Source organism: Nerophis lumbriciformis, linkage group LG11 (genome assembly GCF_033978685.3).
Source record: "Nerophis lumbriciformis linkage group LG11, RoL_Nlum_v2.1, whole genome shotgun sequence".
NCBI classification, from domain to species: domain Eukaryota; kingdom Metazoa; phylum Chordata; class Actinopteri; order Syngnathiformes; family Syngnathidae; genus Nerophis; species Nerophis lumbriciformis.
Genome location: NC_084558.2, coordinates 29,848,821 through 29,875,092, shown reverse-complemented (window position 1 = coordinate 29,875,092; position 26,272 = coordinate 29,848,821). Strand labels below are relative to the sequence as shown.

General features: G+C 42.6%; 1 protein-coding gene across 6 annotated transcripts in view; it reads right to left on the bottom strand.

Annotated features, from left to right (window-relative positions):
- chd4a (chromodomain helicase DNA binding protein 4a) overlaps positions 1-26,272 on the bottom strand; it is a 32,957-nt gene that overhangs the window by 5,456 nt on the left and 1,229 nt on the right. For 2 of the 6 annotated variants that reach the window (XM_061966882.2, XM_061966883.2), the window contains 33 exons: positions 20,677-20,783; positions 20,349-20,582; positions 19,109-19,227; positions 18,749-19,014; positions 18,518-18,648; positions 18,280-18,421; positions 17,742-17,911; positions 17,422-17,655; positions 17,140-17,343; positions 14,282-14,490; positions 12,129-12,260; positions 11,966-12,065; positions 11,683-11,874; positions 10,715-10,915; positions 10,501-10,638; positions 10,299-10,420; positions 5,652-5,825; positions 5,427-5,568; positions 5,201-5,332; positions 5,008-5,125; positions 4,796-4,920; positions 4,621-4,713; positions 4,402-4,540; positions 4,155-4,324; positions 3,897-4,074; positions 3,740-3,829; positions 3,554-3,645; positions 3,355-3,488; positions 3,134-3,278; positions 2,914-3,064; positions 2,722-2,828; positions 2,309-2,645; positions 2,040-2,228 (listed from right to left, as the gene is read on the bottom strand). In XM_061966882.2, coding sequence (XP_061822866.1) covers positions 2,040-2,228; positions 2,309-2,645; positions 2,722-2,828; positions 2,914-3,064; positions 3,134-3,278; positions 3,355-3,488; positions 3,554-3,645; positions 3,740-3,829; positions 3,897-4,074; positions 4,155-4,324; positions 4,402-4,540; positions 4,621-4,713; positions 4,796-4,920; positions 5,008-5,125; positions 5,201-5,332; positions 5,427-5,568; positions 5,652-5,825; positions 10,299-10,420; positions 10,501-10,638; positions 10,715-10,915; positions 11,683-11,874; positions 11,966-12,065; positions 12,129-12,260; positions 14,282-14,490; positions 17,140-17,343; positions 17,422-17,655; positions 17,742-17,911; positions 18,280-18,421; positions 18,518-18,648; positions 18,749-19,014; positions 19,109-19,227; positions 20,349-20,582; positions 20,677-20,783 — 5,217 coding nt within the window. Of the gene's footprint in view, positions 1-2,039; positions 2,229-2,308; positions 2,646-2,721; positions 2,829-2,913; positions 3,065-3,133; positions 3,279-3,354; positions 3,489-3,553; positions 3,646-3,739; positions 3,830-3,896; positions 4,075-4,154; positions 4,325-4,401; positions 4,541-4,620; positions 4,714-4,795; positions 4,921-5,007; positions 5,126-5,200; positions 5,333-5,426; positions 5,569-5,651; positions 5,826-10,298; positions 10,421-10,500; positions 10,639-10,714; positions 10,916-11,682; positions 11,875-11,965; positions 12,066-12,128; positions 12,261-14,281; positions 14,491-17,139; positions 17,344-17,421; positions 17,656-17,741; positions 17,912-18,279; positions 18,422-18,517; positions 18,649-18,748; positions 19,015-19,108; positions 19,228-19,543; positions 19,810-20,348; positions 20,583-20,676; positions 20,784-26,272 lie in introns of those variants that run through there. The other 4 variants (XM_061966886.2, XM_061966884.2, XM_061966885.2 and 1 more) reach the window with 4 other exon arrangements.

Sequence of the window (26,272 nt, the reverse complement as noted above, 5' to 3'; positions counted from 1 at the left end):
TATGCCTCCGCTCCAGACAATCGCATGCACTTTGCTTACATCATCACAACATCCTGTTTTGGCAGTGCAAGTTTAATGATCAAAATCTTTTTTTGGTGGTAAAATTTTTGGTGTATAACTAATCAATAGTGCGTTATTAATAGACTAAATACATTAGGAGTGTGCATCTCTACCTTAAATGGCAATCCGGTATGAATCTTGATACATGGGTTACGATACAATTCACTAACAACATTTTAAAACATTACGATTCGATGCAGATGTAAGCAATGCATGGTGAAAAAAAAAATTAAATATACCATGTCAGAACAATGCCGTGTCTGATTTTTTTTTTTTTTTTTTTTTTAAATAGACACACAAAACAGGTGGTTCCTGTATTATTAGCAAATAGTAGAACTATCAACTTAAAGCCATTGAAATTCATAAACTTAAAGAAAAAATGCAAGTTCAAAAATGCAAATTATAATTAGAACTGTAAATTAATTTTCTTTTGTTGATTCTTAGTTTGTTTTTCTTATTTGTTATACATTGCTAAATGTTAGAGTATAAAATGTTATCAAAAAACTGAAGGGTTGTGATTTTCTCAAGAACAAACCAAATTTGTCTCATTGACATGAACGAAAGGTTTGTTTTTATTTGAAGCGTGACAGTGAAGAAACATTTACATCTCAACCAAGGCAGAAACAGCGGCAGATTTGCACCGAGTGTGAGTTGGTCTCCTCTCTGCTCTGACGAGAACAGAATAGACTTCATTGTGATTGCACTTAAAATTACAACAAAATGTGTTTTTAGTACAAGCTGTCTAAGAGCAGATATTAAGTAGACAGGGGAACGCCTGTGAGGAAAGGCTAACAGCAGCATCGCTTGTACATTGAGGACAGAGTGTTGAGCGCTTTCATGTCTCCAAACATCCCCACCCAAAAAAATGCTAGACTTGTCGCTAGTCACATTTGAGAAGGAAAGTCAGTAAGAGTTGGAAAGCTACTAGATTTTGTGAGAAAATCTCCAAGTTGACAACAATATGCTGAGGTTTGTGTGGAAAGTAAGTCAATCAGAATTACTTAAACTGCAGCAGGCCATGAGGAAACAAGTTTATTATTATGAAAAAATAGAGTAGTTAAAGGGGGAAATATAGGCCTGAGAAATGTCAAGTATGGCGTGAGAAAGGGTTAAATTGCATGACTCTCAGGTTTGGCAGCTCTGAACTAAGTTTTTAGCACAATGAACAGTGTAATAGATGATGTGATTACCTCGCAGAGTTGTGGCCAAGTTGGAGCTGGAAGTCTTTCAAAACAATGTCCTTTTGTCTTGCCAGTTAGTAGCTATGCTAGCATTAGCATCCTTAGCTCAGTCACAACAGTGACGGCATGTCAGGTTAGTCTGACATGACTAACCTGGTTCAGATTAGTCATGCTGCCGCTACTTTATCTCTGCTTTCCAAACATTACACATGGCCATTCTTTTCACAACAGAGCATTCTTTTAAAAGAATTACACAAACGTTTACCACACTTTAGATTTAATATTCGAGGGTGCATTGTTTGTAAACTTTCGGTGCAGTCTGCTACATTGCTCTGTCATCAATCGTAAACGAGAACGGTAGTCTGGTATTACATCATCACAGAAATCTCGCAAGATTAGAGCGGCCATATTTCGTAGTAGATCTACAATCAACCGATTCATAACTTTCCAACCGGACATCGACCGATCCACACGCCAAATGATGTATTCATATCGAAAGTTAATATATATTTGTTTTCACTTAAAAAAACAACTTATTTTAAACATGTGGCTGTTTTTGTTTTGCCATAGCTTTGTGCCACAATCAATTACACGTAGGGGGAACTATACTCATGTTGATAGTATAAAAACTTGAAAATGATCTGGTACCCTTGGTGAAGATAAAAACAACTTCTGTAATAATCGCAATTAATTATGAGTTAACTACGGACAAAACGTGATTAATCGCGATTAAATATGTTCATGGTTTGACAGCCCTAAAAATAATATCACATAATATTTTTGTGCATGCAAGTGTACCTGTGAAGCCTCCGTCCGCAATGTTAAACATGAAGCGGGTCTTTGCCTTCTTCTTCTCCTCGATTGCTGCAGCAGTGGCAGCAGTGACAACAGCAGTGCTGGCTGAGGTTCCGCTCTCCTTGCTGCTGTCGCCATTCTGCAATTTGGTGGCCTCCTCCGGCTTTAGAGTTTCCTTCTCTTCCTTTGCGTCTGTAGAATGGTCGAGAGAGGATGTGTTAAGAGTTCAACACCAGAGCGATGACTTGACACAGGAACAAATGGGTTGGTACCTTTCTTGTCGTCTGCGGGAGAAGCAGTGTCCATTTTCTCTGTCTTTTCTTCTAGAAACAAAGAACATTTAGCACGCATTTTCCATCTCAGATGTGTGAGTGTGTATAAAATTTCACCATTAACTTCAGCATCTTGACTTTTAGACTCCACCCCCTCAATTTTGGCTTCTGAGGGAGACGCAGAGTCCTCTCCTCCCTCCGGACTCTTCTTCTCGCTCTCGCCGTCCTTCCCGCTCTCTGCTTCTCCATTGGTTGCCTTGTCGACCTCCATAGGCTCCTCTCCGTTCTTCTTTTCCTCAGACGAACTCTTATCATTGTCATCTGGGATGGAGATTACCTGGAAGAGAAAGTGGATTCCGTGATTATGTGCTTTTCGGTCTTGAAATCGTCTGACAAATGTTCGGAGTTCTCACCTCACTGGCGGTCTTTGTGGTGTCTTGGCCGTTTTTGTCCGCCTCATTGTCTTTCTTTGTGTCTTTCTCTCCATCCTTGACTGCCTCATCGCTCTTTGACTCGTCCACTGAAGAAACATTTTGACATCATGTTACTATGCGGCAACAAGAAAGTTTACTCCTACAAGAGGTGTGACCGTTTCCATGCGTCACCTGTAGCGGGCGTGTTGGGTTGGGTGTCAGCAGGGGTTCCCGTGGATGGCGTTTTTCCCGGCGAGTTGGGTTGAGCGGCTCGCTTGTTCTCCTCTAGCTCGGCCATCCAGGGCATGGACCACTGGCCGTTGACGTGTTCAAACTCCTGAACCTGGACAAGCAGAGTGTCACTTGGACCAACTTAAAAAGGTGACAGCTATCTACGTTATTAATGCTTTACCTTCTTACGGATAAGCGACATTACGCCGATGCGGGTAAGGACGTGTTGCCGTGACAACCCTTCCCTGGGAACGCCGTCTGCAAAGGTCTCTGCGCCATCAGCCCCGGGCTCGCAAAGGTGGCGCATGAACAGAGAAACGTAGGCCCTGACAGCGGCACACAGAGGACATTTAACACATGGATGCATTGGATTTATTTGTTCCACAAAGCAGACTTTCTTACTTGAACTCTTTCTCCGATTTGCCTCGGAGGTCTCGGACCAACCACTGGGTGGTGAATGCGTCTTGTGGGGGCATGCCATAACGCATCACAGCATTCAAGAAGGCCTTCCTCTGCCGAGAGTTGAAACCCAGCACCTGTGCGACTCCTAACATTAGCGTTTACTCTTTCAACACTGGCCTGTGCTAGTGTTTCAGCTTACCTCGATGTTGCCTCCCACCCTGGCCAGCAGGGGGGGCAACGGCTTGTCTCGCTCGTTCCTCAGGCCCTTCCTGTTGGGCCTGCGTGAGTTGGCTGCACAAGACAGACGGACACGGCGAGACGTCAATGTTAGACATCTTTACCGCTGCCAATAGGACAAGTGCAAGATCTTTCAACAGAAAGTTACCTTCTGTTCGCTCATCAAAGTCCTCATCTCCTTCCTCGGAGGCCACGGAGTAATCCGATTGGCCGTCAGACTGGTCATCCTGCCAATCGGCTGTAAGATGATAAAGAACGGGCCAATGAGTAGAATGCAGATAGTTATTTGAATGTTGGAGTCTTACCTCTGTCCTCCTGCGAGCCGTCGTTGTAGTTGACCTGCTTGCGGATGCGCTTGCCCTTGCCCAGGTTGCGAGCCAAGTCCTCCTGCTGCTGCTCGTAATGGTGACGCAGAAGCTTCTCCCAGTAGTCGGGGTCCACACTCTCCTCCTGCTTGATAATCTCACGCTGCACCTCTTCCTCCTGAGTAGTGAAAACAGGAGAGGAAAAGTTGGTAAACATAAAGCATGAGGCACGCTCGATAGTGTGCGAGTGTTGCTCACCTCCTCGTCCTCGTCTTTGACCACATACTGCGCCACCTTGAAGGAGCTCAGGTACTCGTTCATGCTCTGCAGCTCTGTGTCGTCTGTGGCGTCCTGGTTTCTGTCCAGCAGGCGGTCGATGGCCTTGTCGTCGTAGTGGATGACGCTGCTGTCATCCTCCTTGTTCTCACCTGAGCAAAAGGTAAACGGGGTCGTGAAAAAAGATTGCTTTGCATGACGTATATTTTCACTGGCAGTGGCGTCTCACCCTCTCCCTCATCTTTGAAGAGCTCCTCTGTTCCAAACTTGAGAATGTCATCCAGTTCCTGCTTTGACATGGAGCCCGTCTTGGATCCGAGGCCAGGCCGGACAACCAGGTGGGTCAGCATCATCTTCTTCTTAGCAACCTAATGGATGAAGGAGGGGTAGAGTCATGAGGTTGCCTGATGGGGAATGACGCCTGCACTTTGGTGTACTTGCGCTTTACCTGCGTGATCCTCTCCTCTACTGACGCCTTGGTGACAAAGCGGTAGATCATCACTTTTCTGTTCTGACCAATTCGATGAGCTCTGCTGAAGGCCTACAATCATGGCGGAACAAAATGAGCTCAAATTATGAAGAAAAAGTAAGCATCACGCCGCTTAAGAGCAGTGGTGACGCACCTGGATGTCATTGTGAGGATTCCAGTCCGAGTCATAGATGACGACAGTGTCGGCAGTGGCCAGGTTGATTCCCAGACCTCCGGCTCTTGTCGACAGCAGGAAGGCAAACTGCGGAGCGCCAGGAGCTGTGAAGTTCAAAGACATGTCAACCATCTGCATGAAGCGGTCATTGTCTTAAGAAACGCAGCCAAAGCAGAGAGGAAGCCTCGAACCGTTGAAGCGATCAATGGCCTCCTGTCTCATCCCTCCTGTGATGCTTCCGTCGATACGCTCGTACTTGTAGCCCTCATTCTCCAGAAAGTCCTCCAGCAGGTCCAACATCTTGGTCATCTGCAGGGCAACAGAGGCAGCTGCTAAGTCAGTTTGATCAAACATGAAAAACGGCATCAGAGTGCGGCGTCTTACCTGAGAGAAGATTAGCACTCTGTGACCTCCGTCCTTCAGCTTCCTCATCATCTTCTGTAGCAACATTAGCTTCCCAGCCCCCTTTATGAGGGAGCTTCCGTCATACATTCCATTAGGCAGTTTTGGAGCTTCCTGTTAAGAGTTAGGATTGTTGGCATTCAAAAAAATATCAATAAAGAAAAAGTTTACTGATCATCATCTGTGTAGCAGCATGATGCATCCATACCATTGCTGCGCCAGGGAAGAGGAAGGGGTGGTTGCAGCACTTTTTGAGGTCCATGACAACGTTGAGTAGCGAGACTTGGTTCCCCCCCCCTTTGGTGTTCAGAGCATCAAAGTTCCTGGTCAGAATGAATTTGTAGTATTTCCTGTAGACATACAACACTTTTTAAAGGATGTTCTTTCTTATCTGAGCAATGATTATACTTTCAGGGTACAAGACCAGACTCACTTCTGAAGGGGGCTGAGCTCTACCCTGACAATGAGCTCTGTCTTCGAGGGCATGTGCTTAAACACATCGGCCTTTAGCCTCCTGAGCATGTGCGGACCCAACATGTCGTGTAACTTCTTGATCTGGTCCTCTTTGGCAATGTCTGCAAATTCCTCCAGGAAGCCCTCCAGGTTGCTAAACAAACATGAATTCTTAGTCACGTGTCGGGATGAAGTGATAAGATAATTTCATATCATGGTTATTGTGACCAAATCTATCACTATTGTTGAAAGTTCTCAAAAAGTAGGATACTTGTTCACATACTGATACCTCAGGGTTTCATTATGGATTGTGGCGTCCACAATGGCAAAATAAGAGCCGCATACTATAATGAGTTGTTACTCTTAACATGAAAACAACTTTACGTAAGATATTTTATTAATGGATACATAATATATAGTCTATTATTTACGTACTATTCCCCATATTTATTTTAAAAACATCTCAAATATCATAATAATGCCCCTCTATGTTTTATTTTGAAAAACGTGCATCTGAATCGCCTGTCAGCATAAGCCCTACAAATGGTCGTGCACCCGATTGGCCCTGGAACGGAGTTGGCACTCAGCAAAAGGAAAAAAACATTGTTTTTAAAGTTAATTAATGCATTACTTGTTCAAGCTTGTGAAAACTACCCTAATTTAGACATTACTACTAACGGGAATGTCTTAAATGTACGCCGCGTGCATCTTCCAATCTCTGTTTTTACATCTCTGTGGGGTTTGCATGTGTGCGGGTTTTCTACTGGGGAGTCTGGCTTCCTCCCACATTGCCCTGCAATTGGCTGGCGACCAGTCTACGGCGTACCCTGCCTCAGCTGAGATATGCTCCAGCTTAACCCCGCAACCTAATAAAAATAAGTGGTATAGAAAATGGATGGATATATAAGTCTGTTTAGCTAATTTTCATTAGCCTGTCAAACTGGTCCATTGTACGTTAGCATTAAGATAGCGCGATTGGGGCCAACTTTCCTTCTGTATACAGTAATTGTATTGCTTTTCAGTTTATACTAAACTGTTTTATCAATTTAATGTGATTCCTACATGTATGTGCACTTCATGTGTATATTGATGAATTGTTTACATATTTGGCAAACTAAATTCCAACATTCAGGAAGGGCAGAACATAGTCCAGCCTGTGTTACATTGTACAATAAGCAATTTAAATGGAATAAGATAGCAAAACGATAACATTAGAAAAAAAAAAAGTTGATACTAATAACAGATGTCTTTTTAATTATATGTACACATTTTAATAGCCTTTTTCAGTGAAATATATGCATCAAGTTATATAATATCATATTGGCCATGTCCCTAGCGCCACAAGTATATTGGCAATATGCTTTCCTTGGCAGAAGAGATCAAATATTATTCTGTCTTTTAAAGAACCATTCAATTGTTAATGGGATATATCAATTATGTTTATTTTCTCCTGTTCTAATTTGTAAAGGTTTTAGCGTGCCATTAAAGGCACTCAAAAACCTTTACGTTATGATTAAGGCAAAACGGTGTGCTTCACTACCTGTTTGTGACACATGGGTTCACTTCCTGTTGTGTGTAGACACTTCTGTGTATGGATCTTTATATTCATCTTTACTGTATAATAGTTATGTCTTAATATATTGGTTTATTGTCTGAATAGTAATGATAGTCTGGCAACTACTAATCTTTTTCTTATGACCACATTTAAATTTAATAGATTTTTTTGTTTCATGATCACATTGTTGTCGTCAAGAATGATGGCGTTGATGTAAGTTTGGTTTGTATCAATTTGTTATTGAAATAAAGATGATTAGAACAAATCTTTATTTTTTTTAGTCTGCCTTGTAAGAGCCCTTTTGAATGTACACAACTGTTTAGTTGACAGCAATCTGTTTATACAATATTTGATTCGGGTCTGACATTTGTAATGGGAAAATAAGTTAATGTGTATTGTATTCATGTTAGTATTTAATCGAGCTAGCAATTGACATGCTACCGGTAGTTGTCAGCTAGCGATTAGCTCCACCATCTAGGGATAAAACAACTATAGATTTTGACTGAACAATTATAGTCTGAAATTAATAATAATCACAGTTTCACTTTTATCACAATTACAATGCATTGATTAATTTCACAACAAAATATTTATAAAATCACATATTACTCACAGATTTTAATGTATTATTACAGTCGGAAATAACAGATTACAAATTAAAGCACTATAAAAATAGTACAAAAAAATAATAAATAAATGACTTAATTAGCAATTGTATTACTGACTGATATAAGACTAAGGTTAACTATTGAGCCCCTTGGAGAAATGTTACTCATGCATATGGGTAAATAAACTCAACTGTTATTGCCATCAACTGACATTGTTGCTCATTTATTCATTTTTAATAATCTATTTCATGCTGATTAAGTTCCACAACTTCAAATTGACATCGTAAAAAAAAAAAAAAAGTTATCTTCTCATGACCTTGCACATGAAAGTGGTAGGTTTTTAGCTTCTTATTTGTCCACCTTCCATACTCATTTTATACCCTTTAGTAGAAACTTTAGTTATTAGAGTTCCGGTCGGACGGTTTTTCATGGGACACATTTCCGGTGTGGTTGTTTCCGGATGAGGAGACGCTACTTTGTTGTTGATCGAAGTAAAGTCTGAATGTCATTAAAACAGTTACCGTAGCTCCATCTTTTGACACTTCTTCCACTCCCGTGCTTGCACGCTACAACAAAGATGACGGGGAGAAGACGCTGCCGAAGGTGAGCCATGTAAATAAGACCGCCCACAAAACGGCGCATCCTGAAGCGACTGTCAGAAAGCGTCTTGAAGATGGTCTGATTATCTTTTGACCAAAGAACCACCATTACATGTTATGTAGACCACAAGGAAGTCTTTTACATTTAGAAAAAAATCATAATATGACTCCTTTAATGCGGCTTATAATACGGTGTGCCTAATCATTGAAAAAAAAAAAAAATAGACCATCCACGGGCTGTGCGCCTTATAATCCGGTGCATCCTACGGCCTGGAAAATACGGTATATTTGCCAGGTCAAATTAATTTATTTATTTATTATTGGTCGATATAATATAGAATGTGAGATATAACAGGATAATGCATACATTTATCATTTGTTTTCAAAACAGTTACAAAAAAGTGGGACCCCATTTTTATGACTTGATGGGGTCCCTGGGACCCCATTTTGAAGATTCCTAGTGTCAATACTGATATTTGATCCCTGCAGACAAACTCAGAGCTACATCATGATCTTAAACTAAAGAAATAAATCAATTAAAAACTATACAGTGTTTATTATGTAATGTAATCATATTATATAACTACGCGAGTAACCAATTCAAGAATATAAACTTTTATATCTCATTACTGCATATTTTTTTTGATCATTGTACTGTAATTGGAAGTTAAATTAAAAAAAAAAACAATAAATAAAATGGACTAATTTCTGTGAGCAAACATTTAACTTAAATACTGAACTTTTTTGTAATGTTTCCCTGTAGGAAAAACTAGGTCGGACATTGTCTTTTTTTGATTCTAAGCTGAAATATTCACACAACGGGACATTTGGCTTTGTAATCGTGCAGCCCTAACCTTTAGGAAAAATACATTGGAGTCTAATACCGTAGCTTCTTTATACGTTTAGGCACCTTTATTGTGAAGACAGGAATTGTGTGGTTGGTTTTTAAATTCTTAACAGCAGGTGTGTGGGAGAGAGAATCTACTCAGTAAATAAAAAGAGTTCAGGGTTCTTGCCTGCTGTTTTTTCCCCCAATACTAAACTTGCACCAGCCAGCGGAAATCTCACAAGACAATTGGTTACCATCCATTCATCCATTTTCTACCGCTTGTCCATTTTGGGGTCGCTGGAGCCTATCTCAGCTGCAATCGTGTATGTCAATTAAGTGACAAATGTGACATCATAGGAAAGATTTAGGATAGGTAATAAATTATGTCTCTTATTAATGCTTGGCGATCGACGGTCTAATAAGAAGATCCCCGAACCGAAACTTTCTTTTGGCAGATTTGGAAAACGGGTGAGTTAGTCTTAATGGTAATTTTTTGGGTGGGAAGTTTGTTGCCTTGTCCTGCTGCCATTTTTATTTGAATGTAGCATACTCTGTACGCATTTCTCAATAGGTGCATATTAAGGCGTGCACTGCTGGTACAACTTTGTCTTTGTTCTGTGCAGGTTGTGCCGAAAATACCATACCAGCGTAACGTCAGTTTATAGTGAGTGAGGAGGACCGAAACACACGGTGTAGTGGAGCCTTTGCGATTAAATAACTTTCTTAATCATGGTTAATGGAAAAAATTATTAATCGCTGCATCCCTACCCCGTCAGCTTCTTGCTAGCGATTAGTGCTTTAGCTTTCGTCTCAAGGAAATGAGTAGTATCATTAGTCTGTGAGTTCATCTAAGTGAAATTATTGATTATTGTTTACGAACAGTTTAATTTTAAATAGTAATACTATTTGGCAGGAGTTGAACAGCAGTTCATCATTAATACCTGTAATCATTACAGCGTTAGTAACATCATAAAGCCAAAAGTGGAGGGACAAGACGACCTCACTCAGAGGAGCAACCAAACAAAGTTCTGCCTACCTGAACCTCTCTGGCGTGAGGAAGTTGAGCAGATGGAAAAGTTCCTCCAAGTTGTTTTGCAGCGGAGTTCCAGTGAGAAGCAGCTTGTGCTGCAGAGGGTAATTGTTCAAGATCCGGAAAAACTGCAGCAAGCAAACACATTTTACTTTATTTAGGTCAGATAACAAGGGAAGGAAAAAAAACTGGTGATGTGTGTGTATACCTTGGACTGGTTGTTTTTTAGCCTGTGAGCTTCGTCTACCACCAAACAGGCCCAGTCAATAGAGCCCAAGATGGCCATGTCGATGGTGATCAGCTCGTACGACGTCAGCAGCACATGGAACTTTATAGAAGAGTCTTTCTGTTTTTGGAAAATTACAAAAGATCAGCTAGCTTATCATCACCACCACATGTCGTTTGCCACCATATGCTCCCACCTTCATCTTAGAGGCTTTCTTCCCTCCTCGGATGGCGTTGTCCTCAAAGGAGAACTCGTTCTCTCTGATGACGGCCCTGCTGTCCTTGTCGCCCACGTACGTCACCACATATATGTCCGGCGCCCACATCTCAAACTCTCTCTCCCAGTTGATGATAGTGGAGAGCGGAGCGCTGACGAGGAATGGACCCTTGGAGTGACCCTGAGGGTGCATTGTGATACGTCAACACAAGAAATGTGGTTTAATAGACACGTGTTATAAATGAAAAAAAACACATGCTCACAGCTGATCAAGTAAATTGGAAATAAAACTGAAAAGATTTGTAGCTGAATGGTTGTTCCACAAAAATGTCCAAAAGGTTTTTTGCTTGTGTAATTTCCATAAAAATGGTAAATGGGTTATACAGCGCTTTTCTACCTTCAAGGCACTCAAAGCGCTTTGACACTATTTCCACATTCACACACTGATGGCAGGAGCTGCCATGCAGGGCCCTAACCACGACCCATCAGGAGCAAGGTTGAAGTGTCTTGCTCAAGGACACAACGGACGTGACGAGGTTGGTAGAAGGTGGGGATCGAACCAGGAACCCTCAGGTTGCTGGCACGGCCACTCTCCCAACCGTGCCAAAAAAAAGCTTTCTTGAAAAAAGAATAGTGTTGCAGACTCAAAAACAAACTATCCGTAAAGAAGCCACACCAGAAACTTCCCTGATGTTATGCTGCGCTGAGGTGCAATTTGGCCTCCCACCTTTGGGTGGCAGCAGCCTCACAGCATCAGAGTGAGCGATAGTATTATTAATGTTGACAGATTCCATCTGCTTTACACAAAATGGCTGGGTGGCAGCAGGCCAGTAGAATGCCAGCAAGCCACAACAAACTCTGCCATCACATATAGGTCTGTGTTGTCATGGCGACAAAAACACTAAAAACATTCAACTTAGGCAAAATTAACAACCAAACACAGCCCACCTCTTTATACAGTGAGTAGAGGAAGACGGCGGTCTGGACCGTCTTGCCCAAGCCCATCTCGTCAGCCAAGATGGTGTCGGTGCCCTGAGCCCAGGAGAAGCGCAGCCAGTTGAGCCCCTCCAGCTGGTAGGGGTGCAGCGTTCCCCCAGTGGTGTCTAAGTACTCTGGCTGACGTTCAAACTTGATGGTGGGCTGGTGACGCGAGAGACAGACTGGTAAGCGGCAGGCAGCCAGAGACTAACTCGTGAGCACAAAACTCGTACAAGCCAAAAAGTGAGCGTACATCAACCACAGGGTTCTCTGGAGGTCTGTCTGGACGCTTCACACGACCTTTGACCTTGATCTTCTTCCCAGGTTTCCCGTCATCACCCATCATCAGCTCTCTGAAAGAGAAGCAGGTGTCGGTGAGCTGACAGTGAATGCATCACAGCACCAGGTTTATGTACCTGTGGTTCCAATACTGCACTTTGTAGGTGTCAAACTCAGGAACGTCCATGTCATCCGCTTCCCAGGTGGCCTGGTCGTACGCCAGCTCCCGCCACTTGATCAGGTAGTGCACGTTATTTTTTCTGTCCACGCTGCAAGAAACAAAGAAACAATTTAAATAAAAGAACCATGTAAGTAGGGCTGGGCGATGTATCGATACACTCGATATATCACGGGTTTGTCTCTATGCGATATAGAAAATGACTATATCATGATATTCGAGTACCGTATTTTCCGCACTATTAGCCGCACCTAAAAACCACAAATTTACTCAAAAGCTGACAGTGCGGCTTTTAACCCGGTGCGCTTTATATATGGATAAATATTAAGATTCATTTTCATAAAGTTTCGGTCTCGCAACTTCGGTAAACAGCCGCCATCTTTTTTCCCGGTAGAACAGGAAGCGCTTCTTCTTCTACGCAAGCAACCGCCAAGGTAAGCACCCGCCCCCATAGAACAGGAAGCGCTTCTTCTTCTACTGTAAGCAACCACCCGCCCGCGTAGAAGAAGAAAAAGCGCGCGGATATCACCGTACGTTTCATTTCCTTTGTGTGTTTACATCTGTAAAGACCACAAAATGGCTCCTACAAAGCGACAAGGATCCGGTTCATGAAAAGACGCAATCTCTCCATCCGCACACGGATTACTACCGTATTTCACAGCAACTGATATTCCTGTGAACCGCACTGTGGAACGGGAGCACGTACGGTGAATATTCGCACCACAGGGAATGAGAAGTCATCCTTCACTGTGGTTCTAGCTTGCCATGCTAATGAAACTTCCACCCATGGTGATATTCAAAAGGAAGACCTTGCCAAAAGAGACCTTTCCAGCCGGCGTCATCATAAAAGCTAACTCGAAGGGATGGATGAAGAAAAGATGAGCGAGTGGTTAAGGTAAGTTTAAGTTTACGCGAAGAGGCCGGGTGGCTTTTTTCACGCAGCTCTGTCCATGTTGATATACGTATGTTTGTGATTGCACATTTGCGTACATTTTGGGAGTGAACAGAGTTGTTAGAACGCTGGTTTTTAATATATTATTAAAGTTTGACTGACCTATCTGACTGTTTTTTTGACATTCCTTTAGCGCAGTTAGATGCGGCTTACAACACCGGGCGGCTTATAGGTGGACAAAGTTTTGAAATATGCCGTTCATTGAAGGTGCGGCTTTTAACCCAGGGCGCCCTATGGTGCGGAAAATACGGTATATGTTCTTACGCAGTTGCTTTTAGCTGCGGGCATTAGACTGCATGCGTTTTCCACTCTTTCTTGTCTCTCCTTCTCACAGACATAGACAAGCGCACCTTCTTACATACGTCACGCGTGCAAAGTCACACGCCCTCCCCGAGCAGAGAGGTAGCTACATGGGTAACATTAGCTGTGATGCTAACGGTGCGTTGAGAGTGGTAATGCGAGAGAAAGAAGGTGCAAATCTGTTAACAAATGGAGGAAGAATTAATTCCCAAGAAAAACAACACGGGGTGCATCATCTGGCGGTGGTTTGGCTTTAAGCGGGAATATGTCGAACAATTATGCGGCAAAAGCGTTGCTACAAAAAGTAGCAGCACTGCTATTTGATTTCCTATTATGCAGCTAATTTTTATATGACACTTGTTGAAATATCTTGTGTATCATGCACAAAAGTGCACTTTATTTGTTTTAAACTATTGTAGTGGCGTTCTGTACAAAAAGTGCACTTGTTTTGATATGTCATCTTAGTGACATCATGCACAAAAGTGCACTAATAGCTTGTTTTAAAATGTCTCTGACAATCTTGCACTTTCTGTTTTGAAATGACATGAATGTTTGTGCCACTGCTTAATAACTGTTTAATAAATACAGTTTTGCTAAATTGACTTAGTTGTGATTTCCCTGTCTGCATGAAAGTTTAAAATGAGCATATATTAATGCAGTATGAACAAGAATGTTTTAATGTAGACACATAGAATCATCATACTGCTGTGATTATATGCATCAAGGCTAAGGCAAAATATTGCGATATATATTGTGTATCGTGACTTGGCCCAAAAATATCAAGATATTAATAAAAGGCCATATCGCACAGCCCTACATGTAAGGAACATTAGATAAAAAGCTGTAATGATTGTTCTGACCTGTGGTTCAGGATGCGGTGGATCATCAGCCACTCCATCTTTATTCCAAACCGGAGGTACTTCTCCTCCAGCTTTGCGTACATGGGATCCTTGTTCTTCCTCTTGACACTCTTGTCTTCCTCACCATCACCAAAGTCAATGGGAGGTGGCTCGTCCATGTCGTTCTTTCTCTGGTAGTTCCTGAACATCACCTGACAGTGGAGTTCCAGCTGGCGGAAAGGCGGACAAGAAGTTGTTAAGTATATACAGTAGGGCTGCAAGTAACGACTATGTTAACGATTAGTCGACAAATCTGATTATAAAGCATCGTCATATTCATTGGCTCTGATTGAGCCATGAACTTTTAAATTTAGCTTGAAGTTTTTTTTAGGCATGCGCTTACTAACAACAAAGATGGCTCATCCATCTTATTCATTTTCTTTATTTATACTGTAACTGTGCTGCTCATTTGGCGGTTACAAAATAAAAATAACTATTAATCTTTGGCGGTTCGCAGCTGAGCGTGAATCGATTGGGATGAAAACCAGCACTTTCAAGTCAGAGTCAACGGTTCTCGCCCAAAAAAGGGTAGAGTGTCATCTTCGGGTTGAGGAAAAGATCCTGCCCCAGGTGTAGGAGTTCAAAGTACCTTCGATCGGCAGACGGATCGGCGCAGTGATGCAGACCCTGCATTGGTCGATCGTGGCGAAAAACGAGCTGAGCCGGAAGGCAAAGCTCTCAACTTACTGGTTGATCTACGTTACTATCCTCACCTATGGTCATGAGCTTTGGATTATGACCGAAAGGACAAGGTCACGGGTCAAGCGGCCAAAATTAGTTTCCTTTTTCGAGTGGCGGGCTCTCGCTTAGAGATAGGTTGAGAAGCTCTTTCATTCTGGAGGAGCTCAGACAAAGGCGTTTGGTTCGAGAGGTGACCGGTTCGGCTACGTTGGTTACAGCCCCCTTGATCGATAAAATTCAGCAGTGAATCCTTAGGTTAATCGAGTGTAAACACAAACTGGTTATAATAAATGATAAATGGGTTGTACTTGTATAGCGCTTTTCTACCTTCAAGGTACTCAAAGCGCTTTGACACTACTTCCACATTTACCCATTCACACACACATTCACACACTGATGGAGGGAGCTGCCATGCAAGGCGCTAACCAGCACCCATCAGGAGCAAGGGTGAAGTGTCTTGCTCAGGACACAACGGACATGACGAGGTTGGTACTAGGTGGGGATTGAACCAGGGACCCTCGGGTCGCGCACGGCCATTCTTCCACTGCGCCACGCCGTCCCCCGCCCTCACGCCAAACGCTTTTTATCTTTAAAAACGACGAGAGCCAGGGTTGTCCGTGAAAAGAGTCACGCGCTTGTTATGTTACTTACATAACTTGAGACGAGAATAAACGTAGATACATGGACGGGGTGTTGCACGAGACCAGCAATCAGACGGTTAATCTTTAAAACAACGCGAGATTTACTGCTGCCCGCCAAATAATTACCCGCAATATATGATACATCAACACCGCGGGCCGTCTCCGAGCTGTGCCGTTCGTCAATAGTGTAACATCTGAAGTAATGGCGGCTCACAGACTCCCAGTTTGTCTTTATTTCTTTCACAAAATGTAACGTTCTCATACAACGGGCTCAATCTTCTTATCTTGCCGTCTTTTCTGGCAATATTCAAAACGGCCTTTCACCTCCACAATAGATGTCACTCTTTATCCTTGTCCCGAACGTTCGGCCCCCCAATCAAGCCATTGGCTTGAACTTGTCTATGACGACCCTGACTTGACTTGTGAAAAAATAAATATATTTTAAATGTGACCTGTTTGCCTTTTTATTTTATTTCAACATCTTTGGGGGTATATGATGTGTTTTACAAATGTAAAAATGCTGGAAGCATGTCACATTTACAGAATGTGCTTTTTTTTATTTATTTGATGATAAATGCGCCTATGGCTGTTCTCATTCATCAGGTTATTGTTATTCTCATGGCATTCAACGGATCAGTTGTGTTAGAAGACTTTGGCCTCTCATTCGAGTAGTTTTCATTAGTTCATGCTCATAGACTTAGCTTGGACAGATCTAGTCTGAGCACATAGTGGCAGGGTCCTAACTATTCATCCTCTAACATGAGGCATGAGGAGGAGCGTATGCACAGGAACGACTGTTTATTTTATGGTTTAAAATGTTGACCATAGAATCGAATCGTTAATATGCTATAACTCTAATGCATCGAAACGTTCCGTTAAACAAAATCATTTTTTAATTGCATCGTAACCCATGTATTGAGATTAGATTCGAATCGTCCATCACAAAGAGATTTACATCCCTAATATTAGCGCATTGGTGCCTTATGTTTTTTGTGGTGTAAGATTGACGTTTGTTATCATGCCTTTCTTCATTGCACTGCAAATTGACATTGTTTACACCTGAAGTTCCATACAAAGAGTACTTGAATTTATTTAGACAAAGTTTAGCTGGCGGACTTTGGCTAAAATGACGCAACCTCGTTCCACACTGGTTAGCTTGCTAGCAAAGTAACAAGATATTCCCCAGATGTCCGACATTCCCCAGCTTTAAATGCTCTCGTATCAAAGAGGTAGTGTCATTAAAAACAAGCTGTGCATTACAAAATGAGAAAGGTATTCATGTATTCACAAAAATAGGAGGAAATGTTCCCACACATTACATGTTTTCACCTGAGATGTTGTAAGTGGCGGCGCTGATTTGCATTCCTTCCGAAAAATTAGTCATGACATCACGACTAATGTTGACATCAAATTTTATTGTCGAGATTTGTTGACGCACTTCTAATATACAGTAAACGGTGGACTGTGTGTGTGCATGAGGCTTGTTTCACCACATACCTGCAGTTCAGTGACCCAAGAGCAGTGCCAGTATGACATGTTGGACCATTTGGCAAAGAACTCTCGCTCCGGTCGCCCTGCCAGCGGGGCGGGGTCGGGTGCGTCAGCCGCGAGGTCTGGTGGGCGGGGCACAGGTGTCGGGGGAGGAGGCTCGCCCCACTGCCATGTCAAGATCTTCTGGACCTTTCCCTTCATTGGAGCACACTGGAGGGAGAGCGAGAACAGTCAAATTTGGGCTTAAAAAAGAACAACATGGCACCCTCCTGCATTAGCAGAACTTACCAGGCAGCGGGGACAGATCCATTCTCCATTGGGGATCTCAGGCAGAGGCGGGTTGAGGCAATGGATGTGGTAGGACGACGGGCACGAGTCGCAGCATAGCAGCTCTCCTCCGTCTTTGCACACCCGGCAGAACTCCATGTGGTGGTCGTCTTCTTCCATCTCTCCGGCATCCCCAATGTCCTCCTCGCCTTCCGAGGGTTCCTCCCTCGCCTCCCACTGGATGCCCTCTTTCTCCTTAAGACCGGAACAGGACTGTTCAGTTCTTTCCAAAAACAGACAAGGCGCAGGAGGCAGGACACGAAAGAGTGCTCGCTGCTTACACAGTGCGGGCAGCTCCAGGTACCCTCGGGAGCTTTCTCCATGTCAGGGTCCAGACAGACCATGTGGTAAGCTCTAGGACACGTGTCGCACAGAATGATCTCGCCACCCTGCTGACACACCTCGCAGTAATCCTGATGGTCTGTCTCGTAGCCGTCCCCGTCCTCAGCTTCTGGGCCAGAGACAGATACACCACTTAGACCATGTGACTCTTGTCCCCCATGAACACTCTTACCTCTACACAACTTTAAATGTTCCTCCTGCTGCTGGCCTAACCAACATATCTGATGTTTCCATGTCCATGTTCAAGTACATACAGTATATACAGCCTGTCTACCATTGTATTGTATATTGTAGACAACAGCGCCACGGGTCCAAAAGAAAGATGTCTTTCATTGTTTGTTTTTCCTGTGAGGCCTTCCTCCTTTTTTTTTTTTTTTTTTTTAAATTCAGTGTCGCTACACTATGTCGTCACTTTAGTCATCGCCATTCCAAAGCACAATGAAGCACTTGGTGAGAACATGGATTTGGACAACAAACCTTTCTTCCTCTTGGGTTTGGCCTTGGACGAAGGCTTCTTTTTGCTGCGACTGCTGCGGCTGTTGGAGCCTTCCGAGACGGAGATGCTGTTCATGCTGCCGTCCTCAAAGTCGCTGTCCACGTCGGGCTCGTCCTCCTCGCTCTGAGCACAGACAAGAAGCCAAGTTAAGTGATATTTATCTACACACTCCTCAGCTGCCTCCTGGTATGACGTGTGACAGGAGGAGATGGCTCATACCGATGAGCGTTTCCTCTTGCTATTGAAGCCTCCGAGTTTGATTTTCAGCGGAGCCACTTTCTTGGTCTTTGCGTTGTTTTTTTTCTCTGGAGGTTTAGATGCAGCCTTAGACTTTTTGCGGGCGTTAGGACCTGCAGGAGCCAACGGAAAGCTGCAGTCAGTTGAGCACGGCAGAGATTGTGGCAATAAACGCTGCAGCTGTAATCGGGTGGGCTCATACACAAATCGTACCTTTGCCTTCCTTGGTCTTGGCCTTGCGGAGAGGAGGCGCGGGGGGAGGCTGGGGTTCTACTGGGGCTGGAACTGGCGCGGGGGGCGGTGCAGCCTCTGCCACCATATTGTCAACAGCAGCTGGTACATTTGCTGTGGCCAAAGCAGCGTTGGCGGCAGCCGCTCCCCTCAGAGGGTTGTTGGTGCTAAACTCCCGCCACTTTGCTCCCAGAACCATCATCATCTTAGACACTGCGATTTTGGGGTTCTTGGCTGCGATGAGAGGCCTGTAGAGGAAGGGCACATCAGATAATTTCTACTGTTAAGCTAATTATCAAACGGCCAGTTATTGTCCAACATGATTAGGATGTGACTATCTACCTGACAAACTGACTGAAGGCCTTGTAGTTTGTCAGAGAACGGTAGTCCTCTTCTGAGAAAACGTGATCGATGTCCTCCATGCCCCAGTCATCCAGCAGCTGGGAGGACGACTTTGGCTCCTGCAAGAAGCGGCAAAAGACACATGTATTGGCAATCAAATGTCAGATTTATCTTGATTGTCATTTGTTTAGTGCTATGAACCACCAATGTCAGTCAGGATCGACATGATTTTATCAATCCAGCATTATCTCACAAAAACAAACCAATTCATCAGATACCAAATCATTAAAAATCAAGACTGTCAGTGTTTGTTTCATCTGTCATAAAGAGGTACAACTGAAAAAACAAAAGGCAGTATTTTCCCAACCATAAAACACATTCCTTGCATTTAGACATAAAATTCTCCAAATCTATGGTCCCAATGTGTCATCTTACAGCAGTAGCCTGAAAAACTGCGCTCAAGGCAGTGCCGCAAATTAATGAAAATGTGTTTTTCTACCCTAAACAGAAAAAAGGGTCAAGAACACAGCACGGTGTGTAGCGCTAGACAGGTTGCCAAGGAAACTGCATATATGCATTACACTCTCCAGACACACATGCAATCTCCCCCCTCTGCATCAGAGTAAGTGTCATTAAGTAGGAGGCCCCCTATTGGCTGCAGCAGCTCTTTGTTTAAGCATCGCTCATCACATCACCAACTGGCCGACCTCCATGACAGGTGAGACAAAGACAAAAAAGGCCATGGCTAAAAAATTCAGAAATAAATTCCCAAATCAATTAAGATAAGTTAGATATTAAACACACTTCAAAAAAAGTGAAATTCATGAATATATCTTCAACGTGAGACACATTTTGTCGACCATTTTTTACACTAACTGAGGTTTATTAAGCTGATCTGATGTACATGGATTACTTTGTTTAATTCTTTCTCTGTGACACAGACAACTAATGGCATTCTAACTGATTAACACTCAAACATGCCTGCACAATTCGCTGCATCAGGACAACCAAAATATTCATCAGAAGTGTAAAATTCACCACATTCACACAGCATCCTCATTGGCAAATATTCTCCAAGCAAATATCTACTAGCCAAAAGTGGACATTTCAACCACAGCAAGAAGAGGACAGTCCGCACACAAGTTCCTCTACAGACGGGATGTCCAGCTAACTATTTAGTCAAACAAGTAGTTATCCATTCAGGCGCTAACAAAATCGATCATCATCTGGCTTTCCTCACCGAGAAGTCGTCATCGTCGTCGTCATCGTCCTCCTCCGGCTCGGGCTCCTTTTTCTTGGAGCTACGTTCGGCACCGCTGCGTTTCTTGTCCTTACTGCTAGTGGCACGCTTCTTTTTCTTGCGACCTGGAGTGTAGTCGCTGCCCTCGCTGTCCGAGCGCTGAGCATGGCTGCCGTCCTCCGGCGCCTCAGCCCTGCCCACGTCCATGTGCTCCGGCGAGCTGATGGGGAGTTCCTGGAAGGCAGAGAGCGACAGCACAGATGTTTGTGCTGACGGAACCTGACTGGCGACTTTCTTCGCCTTAATCTCAACGTTGAGTCATGTGTACCTCTCTGCGCGAACGTCGCTTGCTGCTTTTACTCTCACGGCTCTTCTTGGCCTTTTTCTTCTTCTTTACCTTTGGAGTCTCATTCTCGGAAATCTCTTCTTCGTCATCTGAGGTTCAGGGTTAGGACATGCAACACATGCAGGAACAAATGTAATAACTTTAATGCATGTTATGCTAATTTTAGAGGAATGTTTGTCACTTCAGTGTGGTCTAGTTTGCATTAACACTTGCGTTTTTGTCAGCGGACCAAATCATGCTCTCAGTTAAGCATATGCCTTTATTGGACGGCATATGTGACGTGTATGTACATTGTCCCAGCAATCTCATTCGTCCAAAACACGAGAAAGACGGCTTTTAGAGTCTACGCTGTAAGCTAAGCGGTGTGCTTAGTATGTGCAAACAACAACGCATACAACATTGAAAGACATGTTTTGAATAAGCGCTCCGCATTTACGAAAAAGTAGGGATTTAGTTCAAAGTCTGACACCGGCAACCACATATCCCCACTAATTGAGAGTTAAGTCTGCCCATTGTGCTGAAGCGTACTGTTGCATGGCCACAATAGCTGGCATCACTTACACATGCACACTGCAATCCTGTTTGTAGTAACGGGTGAAATAAAACATAAAAACTTCAAACTTTCAAAAGTTTATAAGCAGTGTGCGGCATCAGACTATGTTTTCTCTAGTGCAGATTACACAAATTACTGGCCGCAACCAGGTCCACCGGACGTCTCCACATTAATATTTTAAACCTTTACCATCAAAACTGGAGCCACCAATATGATGTGCAGCGCATTTTTCAAATTACAGTAAGTCTTGAACTATAGAGAGTATTTCAAATGGTTAGAATCTGTGCTTTTGAGTGATATACGGGTTATTACTGTGATCTCCCTCACAGCAGCTCCAAGCAGATGAGGCAAGAAGCAGAGTGGGCGGGGTTTGTTTACAGCAGTGAGTCTGGGACGTGAGTGTCAGGGAGGGACACGGAAGCAGACTTCTACAACAAGCTTCTGTTCTGTAGAAAAAATATTATATGGATTATATGGATCTGTGGGTGTTTTTTGTCCTTTGCATTCATGCTTCGCCGTGTTTGTTGCATTTTTGTCCCATTTTGCTTTATCGTAAAAAATGGATCTTGAGACAGTCATGTGGGAAGTAAAGAGGAGAGTCATACATATGTTCCTAATATTCAGTGTTTTATCAATTATAGTAATTACAAATTCCACATTATTTTTATGTACATTCTTTCATTCAGCCAAAAGGTTTTAAAATTCCATTCAGTTTTTTGAGGTTGTCTGTCATAATATTTTTAGCATAATGTTAGTCATAATGTGAGTGTTTGTATTGTGTATTTAGCTTTTTCCTTCTGTGTGGAGTTTGCATGTCCTCCCCGTGACTGCGTGGGTTCCCTCTGGGTACTCCGGCTTCCTCCCATCTCCAAAGACATGCACCTGGGGATAAGTTGATTGGCAACACTAAATTGGCCCTAGTGTGTGGATGTGAGTGTGAATGTTGTCTGTCTATCTGTGTTGGCCCTGCGATGAGGTGGCGACTTGTCCAGGGTGTACCCCGCCTTCCGCCCGATTGTAGCTGAGATATGCTCCAGCGCCCCCCGCCACCCCAAAGGGAATAAGCGGTAGAAAATGGATGGATGGATGGATGGATTTTAGGAATGTATGTACACATATACAATACACATACATATACTATATATAATATTAGGTCTGGGCGATTTATCGAGTTTACCGATAAGTTTTTTGCAGACAATTTAAAACTTTTTTTGCCTCTTCTTGCTTTGGCATACTTTTTGCCCCCAGGAGCTTCTGTAGCTTCCACCCTCCGCTTTGTTTCCTTAGCAGCACACCTAACAAAACATGGCTAATGGTAATGAGAGCAAGACTTTTGTTCCAAAGAAAAGAGTTGTCTGTAGTTTGGTTTTGCGGCAACAGACGTGGAACAAATGACTGCACACTAACATTTGTTTAAAAAAGGCAGCAGAACAACAAACTTATTTTAGCATTCTGAAACCAAAGCCTCTACTCAAGAGCGGGACATAACTCTTTATGAGAACAATAAGATAAACAAAATAACGGCTAAAAAGAAGCTTACTGTGGTGGAATTCTTTTTAAAAAGCATGTAGGACAATGCCATGTATGATGAGAAATAAGCACAGTGAAGAACAATCACTAAAGCAGTCGCTCTGCACTACGCCGAGATGTGTGAAGGAAGAGCCTGCCTTTATCCACTTGACTTGTTGAAATTATAGTCCTCAAGGTTTTGCTTAATTATTTGCATACAGTGTATAATACTACATTTTTTATTTACCGAAGTATTTTATTAAAAAAATAAGTTTTAAGTTTGCACCTTATTGATCTCAATGTTGGAAATTATTTTACATTTGCATGCAATGTCCAATACTACATTTTGTTAACAGAAATATATTATTCCAGACAGAAGTATTGCTTTGCAAAGGAATCTTTTAATTTAGTTATTTGAAAAGTATTTTTTTATCTGGTCTAAAAAGAACATTATTCAAATTACAATTTTGCTAAGTTGCAGCGTATGCAGTGTCATTTCAAAACAATAGTTTTTGATCAAATAACAGAAAAACACGTTTTGAGTTATCTCTGTCATTTGTACTCATTGGTTTCTTTAAAAAGGTAGAGAAAAAAATCTTAATAAAAATCATCAATTGCATATTTTGTAAAAAAAAAAAAAAAATTCTGATTTTATTTTTAGGCCCTATCACTCAGGTCTCTAAGTGATCCAAAGATGTGCTGCAAGGAGACGACACTACAGGCAACCTCACTGAACACTAATAATGATCATGAAAAGGTTATATGGCATGTTTAAATCACTGTATTTACGCTTCTGGACGTACATTTAACTTCTATTTTTCTGCTTGGTGTTGTTTCTATGCATCATGCTTGCATTTATTGAAAAATGAGTATGAAAACACCCTAGAATACCTGTGCTCAGGGGACAGGCAAAAAGAGGACTGCTACACTTTGTTAATTTTGAGGAAGAACAACAAAACGTTTACAGTTTACTAGTCAATGAAGCGGTTCAAGACTCCGACACCTTTCAGTACCTCATTGCCATGACTGAAAGTGTACATATGCAAGAGTGGTCTGTTTTGCATAGTCCAAGTATTAATCTGCCTGTACTTATAATGTAGAATAGACACACACACAAAGTAGAACACATGTTTACATGTGGGGGTTTTTAAGTTTCAACCGCACTCATGCATTTTCTGTGTGCATGTAAACATTCTGAATTGACTTACCCTATTTTTCGGACTATAAGTCACAGTTTTTTTTCATAGTTTGGCCGGGGGTGCGACTTATACTCAGGGGCGACTTGTGTGAAATTATTAACACATTACCGTAAAATATCAAATAATATTATTTAGCTCATTCACGTAAGAGACTAGACGTCTAAAGATTTCATCGGATTTAGTGATTAGGAGTGACAGATTGTTTGGTAAACGTATAGCATGTTCTATATGTTATCGTTATTTGAATGACTCTTACCATAATATGTTACGTTAACATACCAGGCACGTTCTCAGTTGGTTATTTATGCGTCATATAACGTACACTTATTCAGCCTGTTGTTCACTATTCTTTATCTATTTTAAATTGCCTTTCAAATGTCTATTCTTGGTGTTGGGTTTTATCAAATAAATTCCCCCAAAAAATGCGACTTATACTCCAGTGCCACTTATATATGTTTTTTCCCTTCTTTATTATGCATTTTTGGCGGGTGCGACTTATACTCCGGAGTAGGCCTGGGCGATATATCGATATGCGCGATATATCGCGGGTTTGTCTCTGTGCGATATAGAAAATGACTATATCGTGATATTCGAGTATGCGTTCTCACGCAGTTGCTTTTAGCTGCGGGCATTAAACTACATGCTCTACTCGCTCTTTCCTGTCTTTCCTTCTCACAGACAGCAAGCGCAGCTTCTACACACGTCACATACTGTCACGTCATACGTATCGCGCCACATACCGTCACGTCATACGTCACATACGTATACGCCTTCGCTGAGCAGAGAGGTAGCAGCATGGCTAACATTAGCTGTGATGCTAGTGGTAATACGAGCGAAAGAAGGTGCAAATCTGTTAACAAATGAAGGAAGAATTAATTCACCCAAAAAACAGCAGGGGGTCCATGGTCTGGCGGTGGTTTGGCTTCAAGTGGGAATATGTCGAACAGACAACCGTAATTTGTCAAGTGTGGGGCAAAAGCGTTGCTATAAAAAGTAGCGTTACTGCTAATATGTAGCATCATTTGAAAAGTCACCTGCTAGTGAACGAAGAGTGCTCACTCCAATCCAATCCACTTTATTTATATGGCACATTTAAACAACAAAAATGTTTCCAAAGTGCTGCACAACAATATTAAAAACAATATTTACGTACTCCGCACGTCAACATCTCCGTTCGGTGCCACACGCTCACACCATCAAAATGCAGAGGCAAACATTTCCAGATCATGACCGTAAGAAAAAAAATAGTGATTTTTTTTGTTGTGATCTCCTTCTCTGCATGAAAGTTTAAAAGTAGCATATATTAATGCAGTATGAAGAAGAATGTTTTAATGTAGACACATAGAATCATCATACTGCTGTGATTATATGCATCAAGTGTTCATTCAAGGCTAAGGCAAAATATCGAGATATATATATCGTGTATCGCGATATGGCCTTAAAATATTGCGATATTAAAAAAAAGGCCATATCATCCATCCATCCATCTTCTTCCGCTTATCCGAGGTCGGGTCGCGGGGGCAGCAGCCTAAGCAGGGAAGCCCAGACTTCCCTCTCCCTAGCCACTTCGTCCAGCTCCTCCCGGGGGATCCCGAGGCGTTCCCAGGCCAGCCGGGAGACATAGTCTTCCCAACGTGTCCTGGGTCTTCCTCGTGGCCTCCTACCGGTCGGACGTGCCCTAAACAACTCCCTAGGGAGGCGCTCGGGTGGCATCCTGACTAGATGCCCGAACCACCTCATCTGGCTCATCTCCATGTGGAGGAGCAGCGGCTTTACTTTGAGCTCTCCCCGGATGACAGAGCTTCTCACCCTATCTCTAAGGGAGAGCCCCGCCACCCGGCGGAGGAAACTCATTTCGGCCGCTTGTACCCGTGATCTTGTCCTTTCAGTCATAACCCAAAGCTCATGACCATAGGTGAGGATGGGAACGTAGATCGACCGGTAAATTGAGAGCTTTGCCTTCCGGCTCAGCTCCTTCTATTCCGGAGCGACTTATACTCCGAAAAATACAGTAACTGTTCATCAGAAGTTCAAGATCATTCATAACACTGCATTATTAAACTTAAATGCTGAATTATTTAATACTGCCATTGTTAAAGCACGACCTATGTATATGGCCAATATTGTAAAAAAAATAATAAATAAATAAATAAAAAGACTATTTGCATTAAACTGCTTTAAAAGTAATGATCACAGTTTCTGCATTGACCTATAGACTGAACAAACAACGTTAGGGAGTGAAAATGTAATAAAATATTAGCGTTCTAGCACCAGGCGCTACTTGTTCTTGCCCTACCAATATCACCTGTAAAGACGG